The sequence below is a fragment of the Gadus macrocephalus genome, chromosome 4, assembly GCF_031168955.1.
Source record: "Gadus macrocephalus chromosome 4, ASM3116895v1".
Classification (NCBI taxonomy): Eukaryota; Metazoa; Chordata; class Actinopteri; order Gadiformes; family Gadidae; genus Gadus; species Gadus macrocephalus.
Window position 1 is genome coordinate 8,027,002 of NC_082385.1, and position 16,231 is coordinate 8,043,232.

The 16,231-nt window shown below is 42.6% G+C and overlaps 2 protein-coding genes across 5 annotated transcripts in view; one reads left to right on the forward strand and one right to left on the reverse strand.

Annotated features, from left to right (window-relative positions):
• The window catches only part of ralgps1 (Ral GEF with PH domain and SH3 binding motif 1), a 16,352-nt gene extending 4,447 nt beyond the window's left edge, over positions 1 to 11,905 (reverse strand). The window contains exons 1-15 of one of the 4 annotated variants that reach the window (XM_060049880.1): positions 11,309 to 11,904; positions 8,565 to 8,704; positions 7,975 to 8,079; positions 7,821 to 7,871; positions 7,326 to 7,409; positions 6,706 to 6,795; positions 5,477 to 5,569; positions 4,527 to 4,653; positions 4,081 to 4,218; positions 3,667 to 3,760; positions 3,260 to 3,327; positions 2,788 to 2,917; positions 2,160 to 2,311; positions 1,722 to 1,770; positions 638 to 718 (exon numbers count right to left, since the gene is read on the reverse strand). In XM_060049880.1, coding sequence (XP_059905863.1) covers positions 638 to 718; positions 1,722 to 1,770; positions 2,160 to 2,311; positions 2,788 to 2,917; positions 3,260 to 3,327; positions 3,667 to 3,760; positions 4,081 to 4,218; positions 4,527 to 4,653; positions 5,477 to 5,569; positions 6,706 to 6,795; positions 7,326 to 7,409; positions 7,821 to 7,871; positions 7,975 to 8,079; positions 8,565 to 8,621 — 1,319 coding nt within the window. In that variant the 5' untranslated portion in view covers positions 8,622 to 8,704; positions 11,309 to 11,904. Of the gene's footprint in view, positions 1 to 637; positions 719 to 1,721; positions 1,771 to 2,159; positions 2,312 to 2,787; positions 2,918 to 3,259; positions 3,328 to 3,666; positions 3,761 to 4,080; positions 4,219 to 4,526; positions 4,654 to 5,476; positions 5,570 to 6,705; positions 6,796 to 7,325; positions 7,410 to 7,820; positions 7,872 to 7,974; positions 8,080 to 8,564; positions 8,705 to 9,045 lie in introns of all 4 variants that reach the window. The other 3 variants (XM_060049879.1, XM_060049878.1, XM_060049881.1) reach the window with 3 other exon arrangements.
• A 1,178-nt stretch (positions 11,906 to 13,083) lies between these two features.
• Positions 13,084 to 16,175, forward strand: derl2 (derlin 2). The gene is made up of 7 exons (XM_060049899.1): positions 13,084 to 13,206; positions 13,953 to 14,018; positions 14,608 to 14,681; positions 14,790 to 14,883; positions 15,084 to 15,279; positions 15,416 to 15,506; positions 15,662 to 16,175. The coding sequence occupies exons 1-7, from the start codon at positions 13,114 to 13,116 to the stop codon at positions 15,768 to 15,770; spliced, it is 723 nt and encodes a 240-aa protein (XP_059905882.1). The 5' UTR covers positions 13,084 to 13,113; the 3' UTR covers positions 15,771 to 16,175.
• Positions 16,176 to 16,231: the final 56 nt, after the last annotated feature.

Sequence of the window (16,231 nt, forward strand, 5' to 3'; positions counted from 1 at the left end):
GACCAAGAGAGCAAAGCACAGGAGATTCTGTTCAGCTTACCGTCTTTACGTGTAGATCCATCTTTAATTATTTTCAGTGAAAATAAATAAAAAAACAAAAAACAAATGAACTATACTTAATGACGTTGCGTAATCAATATTTCAATCAAAACGTCAGGAATCGTAATGATTTGAATATCGTAGACAACATGTCCATGTCGAACATGGTCCTACGCTTTGCAAATCGATACGATGTTCACCGGACATGTTGCCCCGTGTCCCGTGACATACATTACAACTCTACTATGAGGCTAATCTGGGGCTCCATCTCAACACCCATTGTTAACAACAATGAAGATTTCCTCGGGTTGTTAACAACCCGAGGAAATCAATACAGTAAACCATCTTCTAAAGAAATAAAAGGTGTATATAGTGAGTGGACGATAGCCATGTTCACAGAGCAGCGGACAGTAAAGCAGGTTTCCCCCCACCCCCACCAGCATGCGTTGACGATTGCCCGTGCGGCTCGAAGGAAGCTGCGCATGCAGAGAGGCTCATTCTGGGTCGAGGTCAAAGGCCTGACGGATCGAGTCGAGGTCTAAACCTCAGCGGCCGAGTGTTGGTGTGTGTGCAGGGCCCCGGGGCCGCTGCGATGTACCTGTAAACATAGCTGCAGCTCCGGGGAGAGTTGCGGTGCGGAACCCTCCAGTTGGGGCCTAAGGTGGCATACATACGGCCCCTGTTGTCACAGAGTGGCACAGTCAGTGTGAGCAGAGCTGCGGACGAAGAAGCTTTTCTATGGATCTCCCACTTTAAGGTTTCCAAAAGTAAAAAAGAAAGGGCAATGAGGCCGGTCCTGTCCAACAATGATTAATATTGTTAAAGACTCCTTTTTGCTCCTCAGATACAATGCTTTTATGTGATGGAAACGACAAGTATTACAAAGATCACAGGGAATCACTTCTTCTCATGCTACACACAATGCCACTAAACACCAAAAAACAACAAGAACATACAACTCACTTTAGGTGAAGCGGACTTTAACGCGCAAGGCTTTACAATGAGGAACCCACTTCTCTTCAGATTCCGTCAGAAGAAATCATTTCGGTTCATTTTGTGGCACTTTAGTGGACTTTTCATGAATAGTGAGCCTCTTCGAGAATTTATTTTAGCAATGCTTCATCCAATATCTGTATACACTTAAATCAACCACAATAATCATGGATAGATGTGATTAGAGTTGGCTGTACAAATAACCATTGGATGCAGCAAAGTGAATGTATCTGGTTGTTTTGTGTATTTACATCATCGTGATAAAAGCGCTGTGACCTGGTTCTTCTGTGCAGGAGTCCACTTTATAGGGGAGCGGCTATGTGCTTATTTTCGTCAGAATCTTTCAGTTGTTGATACAAGCATGAAAATTGACATAAGCAGTCTCCATGGCTCACTTGACAAGAAAATGTTCAGATATTTGAAATCTCAAATGTCTGTTTCTGCCAATTTTCACGCTTGTATCACAAATTGAAAGATTGTAGCACTTATCTGCTCGACTGTTAGGGCTGTAACTTGCAATAATCTTCAGAGTAATAACTTGCCACCAAAAATAAACATGAGTTGCAGCCCTATATGAATACAACTGCTCTCTAAAACAAACCGTGGACGAAACTAAACTCTGCAGGGTATATGTGTGTCAGAATTAAGGGATTAGTAAGCAGCTGGGATTGCGTGGTTTATGTTCTTACCTTTCCATCCCGGGTGATTGCTCTTCTCCAAGGGAGCTCTCACTGCTCCCTAGCGAGCAGACAATGAGGAGAAGATGGTTACTCCTGTCAGGTTACTGGTTTTCCATTAGGGCACAACAAATAGTTCACTATTCCCCATTTCTCAAATTGCACACCGAATAAACCGATGAGCAAGGCACGAAGTTTCAGCATCGATGCTTTTGCTAGTCAGCATCGTTTTTCAAAAGAAAAGTCTTATGGATCAGATTATTTTCATTCAGACACTGCGAAGATTGCAGATGCTGCCACCCAAAACCCCCCAAAAAAGCCAATAAACTCAAAGTGAAACCCCCGTTTAAAGTAAAAGCATGTTCTGTTCGACCACCAGGGAATCGGTCATTCTAGTGAACATGACTCACAGGTCAAACTAGTGGAGCGTCGGTTTGCTGCAGGACCTACCTAAAGACAGGCCGTTGGACACGGACGTGCTGTGCGGGTCGGTCCGGACCGGACTCTGGGACTCCAGGAAGCTGTCGTCCAGCAGGTGTCTGGCCTTCCCCGTGGAGAAGGTGGCGCTCTTGCTCTCCGACATGCCGTACTGACACATCATGCTGCAGGAGGGGGACATGGATGGATTTAAAACGTTAATATAAACGTTAACAACACATCATCACAATGCCTCCGGAAGTCCGTTACGAGTTACTGGGATCAACGTGAAAACGCTTGACTATCATTTGTAGCACTGTGTCCCATCAAATTCATGCAGACCAATAGACCCTTTCCACAGAGACGCCATCATAGGACGACCGCAGTTTTTTCCCCTAAATTCTTCAGGGACTCATCCGCAAGCTCCGCCCCAGACATGTTTATATCGGAGCTGGAGTATCTTCTCCTCCCTAGTTTAGTCTACAAGAGCAGATCCATAATGAGTGTTCAGAGCGACCCCTGTGTTGTTCCCTGCGACGACACCCCTGTGGAAAAAGGTCGGTTCCGTTGATGAACCATCCCGTGCACCACGGGCCACGGTCAGAGAGAGGAGGAGGAGGAGGGGGGGGGGGTGCTGGTGGGGTCCGCCCCAGGGACTCACTTATTCCCCAGGCTATGGCTCTTCCTGTGGTGGGAGGGAGGCGGCGTGTGGACGTCGTGGACCCCCACCGAGGCGTCGGGGCAGGTGGGCCGTCGGCTGTACCTCACGGAGGCAGAGACCTCGGACAGACCTGGGACAGCGCAGAGAGACTGGTGAGCCACGACACACACTTGGGGCACCTAGCCGACTGTGTATACAGCATTTGAACACGAGCTTCATGCAAGTTATGTCAATTTCCATACGCACCTTTGACCTATCTACTTGCATACAATCTGAATTATTCTGTACTCCATTGCATTTCTACTTAAACGTATTACATGGAGCTGGAGGTGGATTTAAAAGGGATTCGATCATGTTCCATTTGTGCATATATAATAAGGAGATAGAAATTATATATTATTTAAACTCAACTCTATATAAATAGAGTCCCTCATAATCCCGCCCCAGTTTGCCATTGAATGGTGAATCCTACCTGCTAGGTCCTCTTTAGAAGAAGCGATTCGAGGAGAACTGTTGCCTGGCTCAATCTTCAGAGACAGCCTGCAACACAGAAAGACCTGGATCAGTGTTACCAGTAGATACTTTGGACCAGACAGTTTTATCCAGCCTATATCAGATGCATCAGTGGTATTGTATCCAATGGTCCTACAATAGTCTCCAATATGGTTTCATGAAGTATGTTATACAACTATTAACTGAAGGAATCTCATGAAGATCTTTCCTAATAGTTGTTCAGGCAAGTGAACAATATTTTGCTTTCTAGCCCTTCACAGTAGGAGTTGTCGGCAACCTATTGAGCTGCTCTTGCATGAAAACTAATATGCAGGAGATGAGGCTAAACAAACTCCCATGTGTTTCAGATGTTTAGGGGGTTCCTACTTGAAATTGTCGTCCTCAACAAACTTCTGCAGCTCCTCAATGTAGCGGACAGACATCAGATACTTGTGGATGTGTGGGAGCGTCCCCAGGTGATCTGATCAGAGAGCAGGAAATAAAGTCACTTTGGATTCCCTAACAGAAGGGATGCAACTTGTTAGGTGGAAACCTGGATGGAAGAGTTTTATGTAATGTAAAAACAGATTTTCTTTTAATATACATAAAATGGATTTACATTGTAAGACCTAAGAAGCAGGCCCTATATTACAGATAAATTCCCCTCGTGGTACAACTTTATACTTTTCACTGCAAAAGAACACTAAAATCATCACCAACACTTCGGGAGACCCAAAAGGTTTCCAAGTGAAAAAAGAGAATTTTGGGATTACCCAACCTTTGACTCTGAATGCCGCTTACCATATTTACATGACATCTGAAGGTCCGAGATGACCCTCAAGAGATTGTTCATCTGGTTGGTGCGCTGCTCTGTCTCGATGATGCTTCCAGAGGCAGGGTAGGCGGAGTCGATGTAGATCATGTCTAACAGGTAAATGCCTGTCGGGGGGGGGGGGGGGTACATCGTTCTTTTTAGAAAGATGTTTAAAGCATTTTAAGAAAAGGTGTGTTTTGAATGATGCATTAAAACAAATAAAAAAGGTGGACATTAGACAATGATAGGAATGGTACAGTTAATTTTGACATGTTGTAAATACATTCATTTTCTTATAAAACCACTGATGTGTCTTAGTGCATCAATAGATAGATATCAATAGAATGGTATAATAAACTAAACTATTTCTTTTAAAATTGAGTGGAAATAATCCTGGGTCCCGTGTGACTCTGTGGACGTGAGGCAGTCCTACCAAGGTAAGGAATACAGGGCACCATCTTGAGGGACCGGATGTATTCCCTCATGCAGGTGTAGTTCTCCTCCTTTGAGGTCAGGTAGTTGAGCTTGTCAAAGGTGGCCTTGTCTTTCCGACTGATCAACTAGAGGAACAAAAAACGGGAGCAGAAAGGAATGTATATTACGCACAAGTAAACTAAACAAAGGAACAGTCTGGAACAGTCTACGACATCGAAGACACATTTAGCTCTAATGGGACATGGTTTTCCACTCTGCAGCGCCTCAATTATTAATATAAAGCTGATGTTGTGTAAGGCGTTCACTGCATATTTATGTGTGACTCATAACATGTTGGTTTTATGGCTTTTAAAGTGAAGGTTATTCTGTGACACAATGATGCAGCAGAAAATCAGTACAGTATTCAAGCCGAAATCTTTCAAAATTAGACAAAACTGCACTCGTATTTGCTAAATTGGGATCATGACAACTTTATTAATCCATGTCCATTTTGTTACTCATTCGGTCATTTCGTCAGACGCTTTTATCCAAAGTGTCTTGCAGTGATGCATAATGTGCAAGCCTACAGAGCAGGGACGGGGTTTGGGGTTACCTTGCTCAAGGATGCCTACAGCAGGTAGACTGGGGGGGGGGGAATCTAACCTATAACCTTTAGGTCCTGCAACGACCCCCCCCAGCCACTCCATTATGCTACAATATTAACTACCACTCAACATTTTGCTCTGCATCGTAACAATCCGAGCAGAACACAGTAAGTAAGATTTTATAGATGAAGTATTGAAAATATATTATTATTATTATTGATAAATTCATTTCAGTCATTGACAAAAGTCTGGGGGTGGACACATTGAAGAGTGTTGAGATGGCCTGCTATGGACACTGACTGCCCACCAACGCAGTGAGTTGAATGAAAGTGGCACACGAAGAGGTCCGCCTCATGGCTCTTACCGCCCAGGTTTTGCTCAGTCTGAAGATAGGGGCACTCTGCAAGGCCGACACCACAGACACCAGAGCGTGGAGGTTGTTCAGCTCCAAAAGTTTCTGTGATGAATAAAAGCGAAGAACACGCAATGAAGACGATGCAACTTTTTTCAACTGGCCAAAAAAAAAATTGAAATAGAAATAAGGCATCAAATATACCCGAAAACAAAAACCAGTAACACAACATTTTTTAACCACTATATTCTGAAAGAACTTTGGCGTCCGCCTATTTCCAGAGCGGTGTTTGCCAGAGAGACCTGGGGCGGTCATTTACTAGGGTATATTGCAATGACTGGCAAAGAATTAACCCTCAACTTTTATTTCTACAAAAGGAGAGCGGGAAACTCGTCTGTGGCGCAAAGTAAAACCTCTTGTGAGGAGACTTGCTGAGTTTCACTTGACTCATCAGCATCTTCACTCAAGGCCCAGCACATACCACACAAGATCGAAAATGGTACGTTTACACAGACTGCTCTGTTTATTACAAGACTAACCAGTTCGAAACAGGACATGCAGAGATTGTGAGGGATAATGCGCATTTGTATTGAATGCCCAAGCAGGCACGACAAGGAAACTCCTGTCAGCGTTATACATAACAGGCCCATCGTAGTAACTGTACTGCACTCTGTTTATCGTTGATCACACCACTCAGACTGAGCAGCACTCAATTCAACTGGTCATCATAGGGTGCTTCAGACAGAAACAAACCGCACGTGTGTGAGCTGGTCCAGTGACCTGTCAATAAACTATCTACCCACATACTAGGGCTGCGCGATTATGGAAAAAATCGAAATCACGATTATTTTTGTGTTTAAAAACATGTTTACAATTATTCAGCATTTCTCTCCAAAAAAACGATTTAACCGAAATCTCCCATTAAACAAATACATTTTCTATGTTTTTCTACATTCGAAAATAATGTACTAATATGTATCCAGCTGTTCTAAAAAAACAGTTATATTCGTTTGGAGATCGTTTAACGCAAAAATTTATATTGAGATCAAAATTTGATTGATCGCACAGCCCTACCACATACTCGTATTTACCTCACCCCCAAGTTTAAAGAGCAGTCCCGGTGAATTGCATTCTCAAAACCTGTGTTGCACACACCATTTAGAATCAGACCGAACCTGAACAGGAACCCTGTGAAGAGGGCCCAACTAAAAACATTACTTGGTACACTTTGTGAAACTCACCTTGGCAATTTTGACAAAATGACCCAGGATTTCTGCACGGATTCTCAGGGTCCGGGCGGTCAAAAGCTCCCTCACCAGCCAGAAGCTTACCTAGGGATCAACCAGAGGAGATGAGAATGAAAAACGCTGACATCCATTTGAAAACATGCCAGTATACTGAACGACTTTTTGAATATGGGATGTGAACAAGAGCCCCACACAGTCAAAGGTTTGAGGGTACGTGTCAGTCGGCGAGGTGCAAATGCAAACTATTACACACTTCAGGCGATTGGCGATTAGTTCAAATCATTCTTGGTTGGTTTTGCCGGGGTTGATAAGGCAGGATTGTGTAGGGGTCAACCTTACAGTTCTTATTTAACAGTTCAGCAAGATTTACTATTTTATTATTTAGCAGACTCCTTGATCGAAACCGACTTCTGAACTGAGGAGCAGGTAGAAGTTGGGGCATCTTGCTCAAGGATTTCCTACAGGTTGGTTGCATCCCTTGGGGATTGTACCCAGTACCTTTCTGCTGGCAGTAGTAGACAATCTGACCACAGCACCATCAGGGCATATCTGTCTAGGATTCATGAAAAGACATGCAATTGACGCCAATGCATGTCCACTCTATAAGGGCCTACCTGATTAAACCTGCGTGTAAAAGCTACCACGTTGGGGGCCAAACTGTGCTTCTCCTTCCTGTTCCAACCACAGCTTGACAGCTCCTGCAAAAACAAAGCAATTCCAGTATTAATCAGACTACTCTTGGCTTAGGTACAGACAGCCTTGCAAACAGTGTAAATATGGTCATCTTTGCTGCTGTTCAGAGATCTGACCATGCTTATGTCCCCATGAACATGTCTCATCAAAGAACTGAATGCTGTAATCAAATTCAACACTTTACATTTTATCACTCACCATATCAATGGTGATCAACAAGTTCTCAACACGGCTCAACTCGTTATCCATTCAGAGAAAACACATGTACACAATATACAGTATGCAAGCTTTGACCAAGCGACTTTAAATCCAACATAGTTTTCAATCACTCATTTCTTCATTATAATAAATACACACACAGAATATATTATACTTAAAAATTATAATATACTTTCAGAATAAGAGTACCCCCTTACCTCTGGCTGTATGGCTTTAAATACTGGAGCATCCATGAGGGTGATTTGGCTCTAGAACAACAAATAAAGACGGTCAAAGACAAAATAAAGGACAGAACATTCAAATCATCCAACTACATGTCCATAAACCGCCAGCATATTGAACTGTACTCACGGCAAATTCCTCCGGCGTCACCTTCAAGACATCAAACACAACCGCGTCGTAGCTCTTGGCATAGTCGACGCAAGAGCCGTCCAGCGAATCAGAGCTGCTGCTGGCCTGCATTTGGAAGAAATAACCAAAGATGAGACCCAAACAGCCCGAGGGTTTCTGACCAACAGCTCAACTTCCCAATGATTCAGTTAACAGGAAAAATACCCAACTTTAGGGCGCTTTTCTCAAATCAAAACCGATAATGCTGATACCAGGGATAATATTTCATTTTGGTTGCATTTCCTCTAAAGATAGAATCCCACCCTGAACCAAACACACAAAAACTGTCTCCCTCCTGGTCCATCTTCGAAACGAGTCAAGTTTCAAAATAAAATAAAAAAGGAAAAAAATAAAATAAACATGGCAAAGAAAAGATGCTTCAAAATAACCATATAAACAAGCATGACTAAAACCAAATGGTTTCCCACAAGAGAGCAGTTTACAGGAAATTACAAACAAAAGACATTGGAAGCGGAGTTTGGAACGATGCAACATTAAACAGATTGCACAATTTGAGCACACACAGCTGTCCAAAAAGGCGACCCGCTCACCTCTGACGTGACCGAGTTGATGCTGGTGCCATCGGAGAGCCCGTTCCTGCGATACATGCTCACAGAGGGACCGTCCAGGCTCACTGGGGGGGGCAGCCGAGGCCCTTAGCTCGACGGCACACATGACCAACCACCCATGCCTGGAGAGACAGGAGTAAACCATCAGAAATCACTCCGAAACTGAAAGAACATAGTCGTATAAAACAGGAAATAAGGTCATGTAGAAGGACCACAAAGTTGAGAGGATCGGGTCCTCTGATAGTAAAGTGAGGGGCCAAGTCACCATGAAAGTCCCAATATCAAACATCAGAAAATGATTGAAAAAAAAATATTTTTTATTTTAATTTTATTTTTTATGTAACTTTTTCATATAATCAGAAAATGATTAAAAGAGTAGGGGCTAGGCCCTCCCTGCCGAAAGGCACAGCCCTCAATCCCCTAACATTCGCAGCCTACCAGTATGCGAGAATCCCAGATATACCTCAGGGCGTCTCCTCCTGATTGGTTAGAGGAATCCATCTCGCCTGTCAATCAAAAGGGCACTTAATGCAATGGTGGAAAACGCAGGGAGGGAGAAAAATCTTTAAATTTGCTCAAAGAATAAGCGTGCGTGTTGCAAGTCCCAGTGTGACATGATATTTTATCATCATCTGCACAGGTGTGGATGTTTTAAGTCTGGGTTGCTATCGCAATTTTTTTCCTCCTCCATCCTCCAGCTTTACATTCTAGATACACTGAACAATGGACACTTTCGAAGAAAGTCTAGAGAAACATACATTTGACCAATGTGTATTCTCTTCAGCCCCATCTCCAATGCCATGTTACATTAAGAGATGCAACAAGAGAAGTCTGTTCTGCCATGTTATTATCATGATCATCATATATAATGCATATTTAGAAAATGTGTTTCTGAGGCATAAGGGTCTTCCAAAATGGCTGCTTTAACTTTGATATGTGTCTATACAACAAATGTAGTCGGTCGGTACACAAAATAAATATTCTGATCTTCCCTACAATGAAACATATTTAAATACTGAATTGGCAGTAGGCCAATATGAAATTGGGTATCCATATCTTAATTTCCTGACTATAGCAATATCAATCAAAAGAAGAAAATGGATGAAAACACCCCTCAGAAACAGATGATTCTGAGATCAGCGTTGGCCGACCCTACTGCAGCCTGTATGACGCACACGTTTCAAAGGTCCACAAGCTCGGACCGAGGCGACCTTTCAGCCAGCGTGAAGCAAATCGTTTTTTTTGTGGCTCATTCAATGTCAATTCAAATAGCAAATCTTCAGTGGATCGGTCTGGAAAATCGGGCTTTAAAAAAAACAACTTCTACTCGTTCTGCACAGCAGTTCCCCCGAAAATGTGGTCTGTCTGTGAGTAACTAAAAACAGTGGTTTAGGGGTTAGAAGGACTACTTTGAACTCAAAGGTTATTGATCCTTTAAAGTTTCCACCAAATGGCATACATTGGTCCAGGAAGAGTCCTTTCCTTGTGATAGTCAAACTCATCCCTGTCCATAGAGCTTGCAAAACGGGACCATTTTTTCAGCAGGAGCATAGGAATTCATTTTGGTATGTTACTGTATATTAACGATTTGTTCACAAAAAATACCATAATGCATTCTGACATGCAAGCCCTTTAGCTGTGTTATAGGGCTTCAGCTGTGTTTTTCAAATGGCTTGCATTGACATTGACTATCTATCAATTTGGGACATCACAACTATCAACATACATTTGGGAGATGGACCTCAATTTGTGATGTCACAAAGTCCTTCCCTCCCTGAATATAGGCCTATTCTTTGCAAATAGGGGTCAATCGATCCTCTTTTGTAAGGGGCTCTATATGCAATTGTTACTCAAATGTGCGAGTCTCATCATGTTGGGCACTGGATTCCCTCGCCTGGTATCTAGTCAGAAATTAGCAGCTTTGATCTAGATGTCACCATCAAAGACATCGAAACCCATTGTAATGTTGGATAGTTACACACCTTTAATTAGAAAGAGAAACTTAGCCTTCCCACTATGATAAGGCTAGTGGATATGTCACATCATTCAGAAATATTGTACATTACCAGCCTAAGATGTTTTAGAGAAGATGTGAGAAGTCTATTCTGAAAGGAAATATTGTGTAGAGATCCCTAAGGGCACCCATTTAAGATCACACACACACACACACACACACACACACACACACACACACACACCAAAATAGAAAGCAAAAGCAACACTACACAGCCAGTGGAAATAACCTCCTTTTCCATACCTAGTGTTTACATAATCTCGTTTCTGAATATTTACTGCAGTCATGTAGACCTAGTCTATAATCGACATCTAGACTAAACATGATGACAGCTGACAGACTAAACAGTGTATTATTTCCAGGCCCTCATATCACACAGTCACTGACTAAATGATTATTCGAAAACAGAAATCTCGAAAGCGGCACGGCATATGAGCGTTGACGGTTAAGCCAAATGAATGTGTGCGAAGGATAACGACTTAAACGAATAGCCTAATTATGAATAGGGAAAACCCTAAACGGACGTAACAGTGCAAGACAACCCAACATTAGGCCGCAAAAATATACACACACTACATAGCCTGTACACTCGTCCTACATGCAGGTTTCAGTCATATTGTCTGCGATCACACAATCGACTGCCGCATACACTAGCTTTTTTTATCACCTCCAAACATACACCACACATACACACACACCCTCTCGTTATCACCTCGTAGCTACCCTGCAATAGCTCCCGTCACGACGTAAAGCACCTTATGACAACGCGTTGAACGCAATTGGCCCTCAGTTATGTCCGTAATGAAACGCGAAAAAAATACGACCAAGGCAAGGGTCGTACATGGATGTGGTTGTCCATACCTAATGATGCGGGTGCTGCTGGCCACGTATCAGCGTAGACAAATCAATCCGAGCGAACGCACTACTACACTCGCTGTAGTCTCTGTTCTGTCCCTGCAATGATTTACGATCCCAGGTTGGTTATTCCTTTAAGACGAACATGAAGCCAAGGTCGCAACGTTTTCACCAGGGGAGATGCAAAGCGTGTACAAAACATCAGATATACTCATACGAATGTGGCAGAGATATTCAGAAAATCCAGCTGAAAAAAAACCCGAAACAATATAGGTTATAGCAACAGCAGCAGGAAGTGTCAGGCAGGTACACTTGTGTGTTGACGGCTAGATGCGTTGCCTAATCATGCTCTCGCAACCAAGACAAAGTACCGCCTATAGTGGAACCGCAGCCAATCATTTAGTGAGCGGACCTAACGTTCATCAGACGCAGGTGCATAAGGACCCGGTCGGTAGATTTACTGTTTTAGTATAGGCCTTTGATTTAAAATCAGAGAATTATGTAATGATGCAAATAGTAATAATATACATACACTACTACAATAGCGGTCGATAAAGAAAATGTATTCAGTTGTTTTTAATTTGCTATTTGTTTGTTGTAGTTATGACACCACTAATCACACACTAATAAACCAAATCCTTATCTAACGCACTATTTTTCGTCAAACTATAGGGGGTCCGGGAGGTATAGTAGGTCCTAAAATAAGAGGAGGGCCTAAAGGAAGGGAAGGTTTTAAAGGTAGGGTCGGAAGGTCCTGGGGTGAGGGTCCTGGAGGGGGGGGGGGGGCGCCTGAAGGAATAGAGGGTCCTCGGGGGATAGAGGGTCCTCGGGGGATAGAGGGGGCCTGGAGGGATAGAGAGTCCTGGAGGGATAGAGAGTCCTGGAGGGGGTTGAGCCCCAGGAGGAATAGAGGGTCCAGGAGGGATAGAGATTCCTGGGGGGATAGAGAGTCCTGGGGGGATAGAGAGTCCTGGGGGGATAGAGAGTCCTGGGGGATAGAGGGTCCTGGGGGGATAGAGGGTCATGGGGGATAGACGGTCCTGGAGGGGGCAAATGTCCTGGAGGGGGTAAAGGTCCTGGAGGGATAGACGGTCCTGGAGGGATAGACGGTCCTGGAGGGGGCAGAGGTCCAGGAGGGGGCAGAGGTCCAGGAGGGGGCAGAGGTCCTGGAGGGGGCAGAGGTCCTGGTGGGGGTAGAGGTCCTGGAGGGGTGACAAGCTGCAGTCAATTTCCGTTTCTTCATAGCAATGTGCTGCAGTACGCCTTTGTCCCTGAAGGGGGCAGCAGCGCTCCACGTGGTGATGGAGGAGGCGGTGCGGATAGTGTATAAAAAAAATAGAAAAATGCATTTCCTGCATATAGGTTCCATGATATAGGTTTCTATATATAGATATATGGAACCTACCCCCATAGGGAGAAGTAGGTTATTGACCCCCACCCCTTTCCCATCACTTGATTTAAGCCATTTAACAATTCTTTACGTCTTAAACTATGTGGCTTTACTAAAACATATTTCCAACCTCTCTAGTTCATTTAGTTATTTAATTGCTTTCTCTCATGTGACTCCGCCCCTTTTTTCTCTTTTTTTTTGCATTTGTCATTTTGCATCGCTTTCCTGGATGACGTGTCCAGAAGGAGCCGGAAGTCCTCACTCCGTCCAAAATGGCTTACCAGACTCTACAGCAGGAATATTTTCAAATTCCTGTCGTAACCAGGGCATATACAACGGCATGTGTCCTGACAACGGCTGCAGTGGTAAGATCCTTTTTCAAAAGTTCAACCGAATTAGACGGAGGCCTTTTAAATAATTAATTGTACGGTTCTTTAGCGCTGGCTAGAGGTAGCGTATCTGTGAAGGTACGTGTCAGGAGTAGACAGGCTAGCAAGTAAATATTGAAAGTACAGAATTCACACACAATCATACTCATTCGTCGTCAGGTTATTATTGTATTTGTTTTCGCTTCAGCACCAAACCCAAATATCCTTGGTTAATGGGACCACTTGTGTTCATGGCTCATACTTTACAAACTGAGTTGTGACCTGTTTGTGAAACTAGTGTAACACGTTTTTTTCCGTTAGTTATTGCTTTCGTTTTTTCACATTAATAATTTCACATGCCCCCTTGCTTGGATGTGATGTATCTTTCAATATTAAAATGTAGTTTCTGTAGACTTTAGAATTAATGAAAATATTAATGAGGGTAAATTGTTCTTGTAACAAGTAAACAGTTCTCGTATAAATATCATCTTGTCTAGTTCACGTCTGAATAATTTCGTCCCTTCATTTGAGGTCTGAATGATCAAATACATTTACAATAATCTACTTTGAGCTACCTCTTCTGTTTGCTTGACTCTTAGGAGTTTGAGGATTGGATATTTGTATCCCAATTTTCGCTGCATATTAACTTGTCTGTCAAATTGCGTTATCATATTGCAGTTTAAACCAAAATGCATAGATTGGCAGTATTTTTGTTTAATCTTTTACTCTGAATTCTCTTTCAGCAACTTGAACTCATCACACCTTTTCAACTATATTTCAATCCAGATTTGATTTTAAGGAATTACCAGGTAAGATATTTTGCTCTTTATTTTTCCATCTTATGTCTGTGTGCTGTTACACATGTTAACCCTCAACCCTAACCCTCTGTTAAATTTGTTTGCATCAGTTGTCTTTTGTGTTTTGTCAAGCTCATGACTTTTAAATCTTCAGCCCATCCAAGCCACATTCTCATCAAAGTTAATGGTGTAGGCTAATCATAGAATAATGTATAGCACTTCTACCCAAACTGCTATCAGAGCAAAAGTAGCGCCTCTATTGGTTGCTAGGTCCAAACTTTGTCAAAATTAGATCTGGCGATTTCTTCCCCAACATTGTTTTTGTATTTTCGTTGGGTTTGTGTTACTCTATGCTTATTCAAAATATCTTGAAATGATCCGGGGCATCCCCAACGAGGTCCGGACTCGTTCAGGACCAAAATAAACGCACCTTGCGTCAGAGAACAGTTCCAGCTGACAGAGCAAGTCCTGTAGTGTGCGCTTGGCCTTATGGGCAGTTTGAGAATGTATATGGAATTATTATAATCAGCATTTTACTATTCTTGCTTTTTTCTTCACTGTGTGTTTTCTTGAATTGTAATGTGCCTTTTTTCTTTTGCAGGTATGGAGATTAATAACCAACTTCCTCTTTTTCGGTCCAGTCGGCTTCAACTTCCTGTTCAATATGATTTTTTTGTATCCTTACCTAAATGTGTATTTAAGAAGGCCTTTGTATGATTGTTGTAGCAGATGTAGCAGTTTCAGATGAACTCGAACCAGATGGCCTTAATCATTGAATCCCAGGTACAGATACTGTCGTATGCTGGAGGAGGGCTCGTTCAGAGGACGCACCGCTGACTTTGTCTTCATGTTCCTCTTCGGTGGACTCCTGATGACTGTATCCTTTAAGTGCCAGTTCCAGTACATCAATATATGAGCTTATTTATTATTTACATACGAGTTTAACTATTTGCTTCTTATTTTCATTTGCATGCTTTCCTTAAGGGTGATTTCTTTCTGAAATTAACCATATTTTATAATACAGATGATAAATGATTTTACTGTACTGTATGTTTTGACTCTTAAATCAGTGCTCAGATATTTGGCATTTTTGTCAGTCTGGTGTTCCTGGGCCAGGCTTTCACCATCATGCTGGTTTATGTCTGGAGTCGACGTAACCCAAACGTGCGCATGAACTTCTTTGGTCTGCTCAACTTCCAAGCACCCTTCCTACCCTGGGTGCTGATGGGATTCTCTCTGTTGCTGGGCAACTCCATCATTGTGGATCTATTAGGTACATTATATTTCACACTTTATTTATACATTTTGTACTATATCAGCCACACACACGGTTGATCATCTGAGAAAAAGGGGTTTTGTTAAAACATACATTTGAGGTTACATTTCTGCTCTCCTTGCGATACCCTCAGGGATTGCGGTTGGCCATGTGTACTTCTTCCTGGAGGATGTGTTCCCTAACCAGCCCGGGGGAGGCCGGTGGCTCAGGACCCCCTCACTCATGTGAGTCCTGAACGTCTTCGCCCATTTACTGTAGTCAAATATAATCAAAGAGCTATTTGTCTGTCTGTCTCACACCACCATCACAAGGCTGCTATGTGGTAGTTGCCAAGACATTTTTTTATTCTTAAAAACATCTTATTTTTTTTGTGATGCAGAAAGATGCTTTTTGACACACCGGAGGAGGACGCAAACTACAACCCCCTCCCTGAGGAACGCCCAGGAGGGTTTGCCTGGGGGGAGGGACAGCATCTGGGGGATCAGTAATGCCAGCCAGACAGGTCACTCATATGGACATTCCTTCAGTGAACGATGAAGGGGACAAACATGTTCTGTCTTAGACATGTTTCTTTTTGTTCCGGACAATTAATGCCAAACTTAAGAAGTGGGAGGTAAGATGTTGTCGTTTTTGTATATGACTTACCATACCTGGAAAAACTCGTGTTGATGCGAGATTGTTGCAAAAAAAAAAAAAAAAGACTATTTAAAGAGAAACTCCCAAGGACTGTTTATCATGGATCTTTATGCATTGTTGATGCTTGTCTCATGAAAACTTTTTTTTTTAACGATTGACAAGACAACCGTAGATTATATTTGAATTATTTCAATCATAACAAGTGTTTTTTTCCCTTTTTATTATCCAAAAAAATAAATGCGTGAGTGGCAAATTCATAGTCGGGTTGGGTTAATCTTTTGTTTTAGTATACCAGTATATATAATCCATGTGT

Coding starts and splice junctions, on each gene's coding strand:
- derl2 (XM_060049899.1), top strand. CDS start 13,114: ATGGCTTACCAGACTCTACAGCAGGAATATTTTCAAATTCCTGTCGTA. Junction 14,884..15,083: donor TCGGTGGACTCCTGATGACT/GTATCCTTTAAG, acceptor ATCAGTGCTCAG/ATATTTGGCATTTTTGTCAG. Junction 15,507..15,661: donor CTCAGGACCCCCTCACTCAT/GTGAGTCCTGAA, acceptor TTTGTGATGCAG/AAAGATGCTTTTTGACACAC.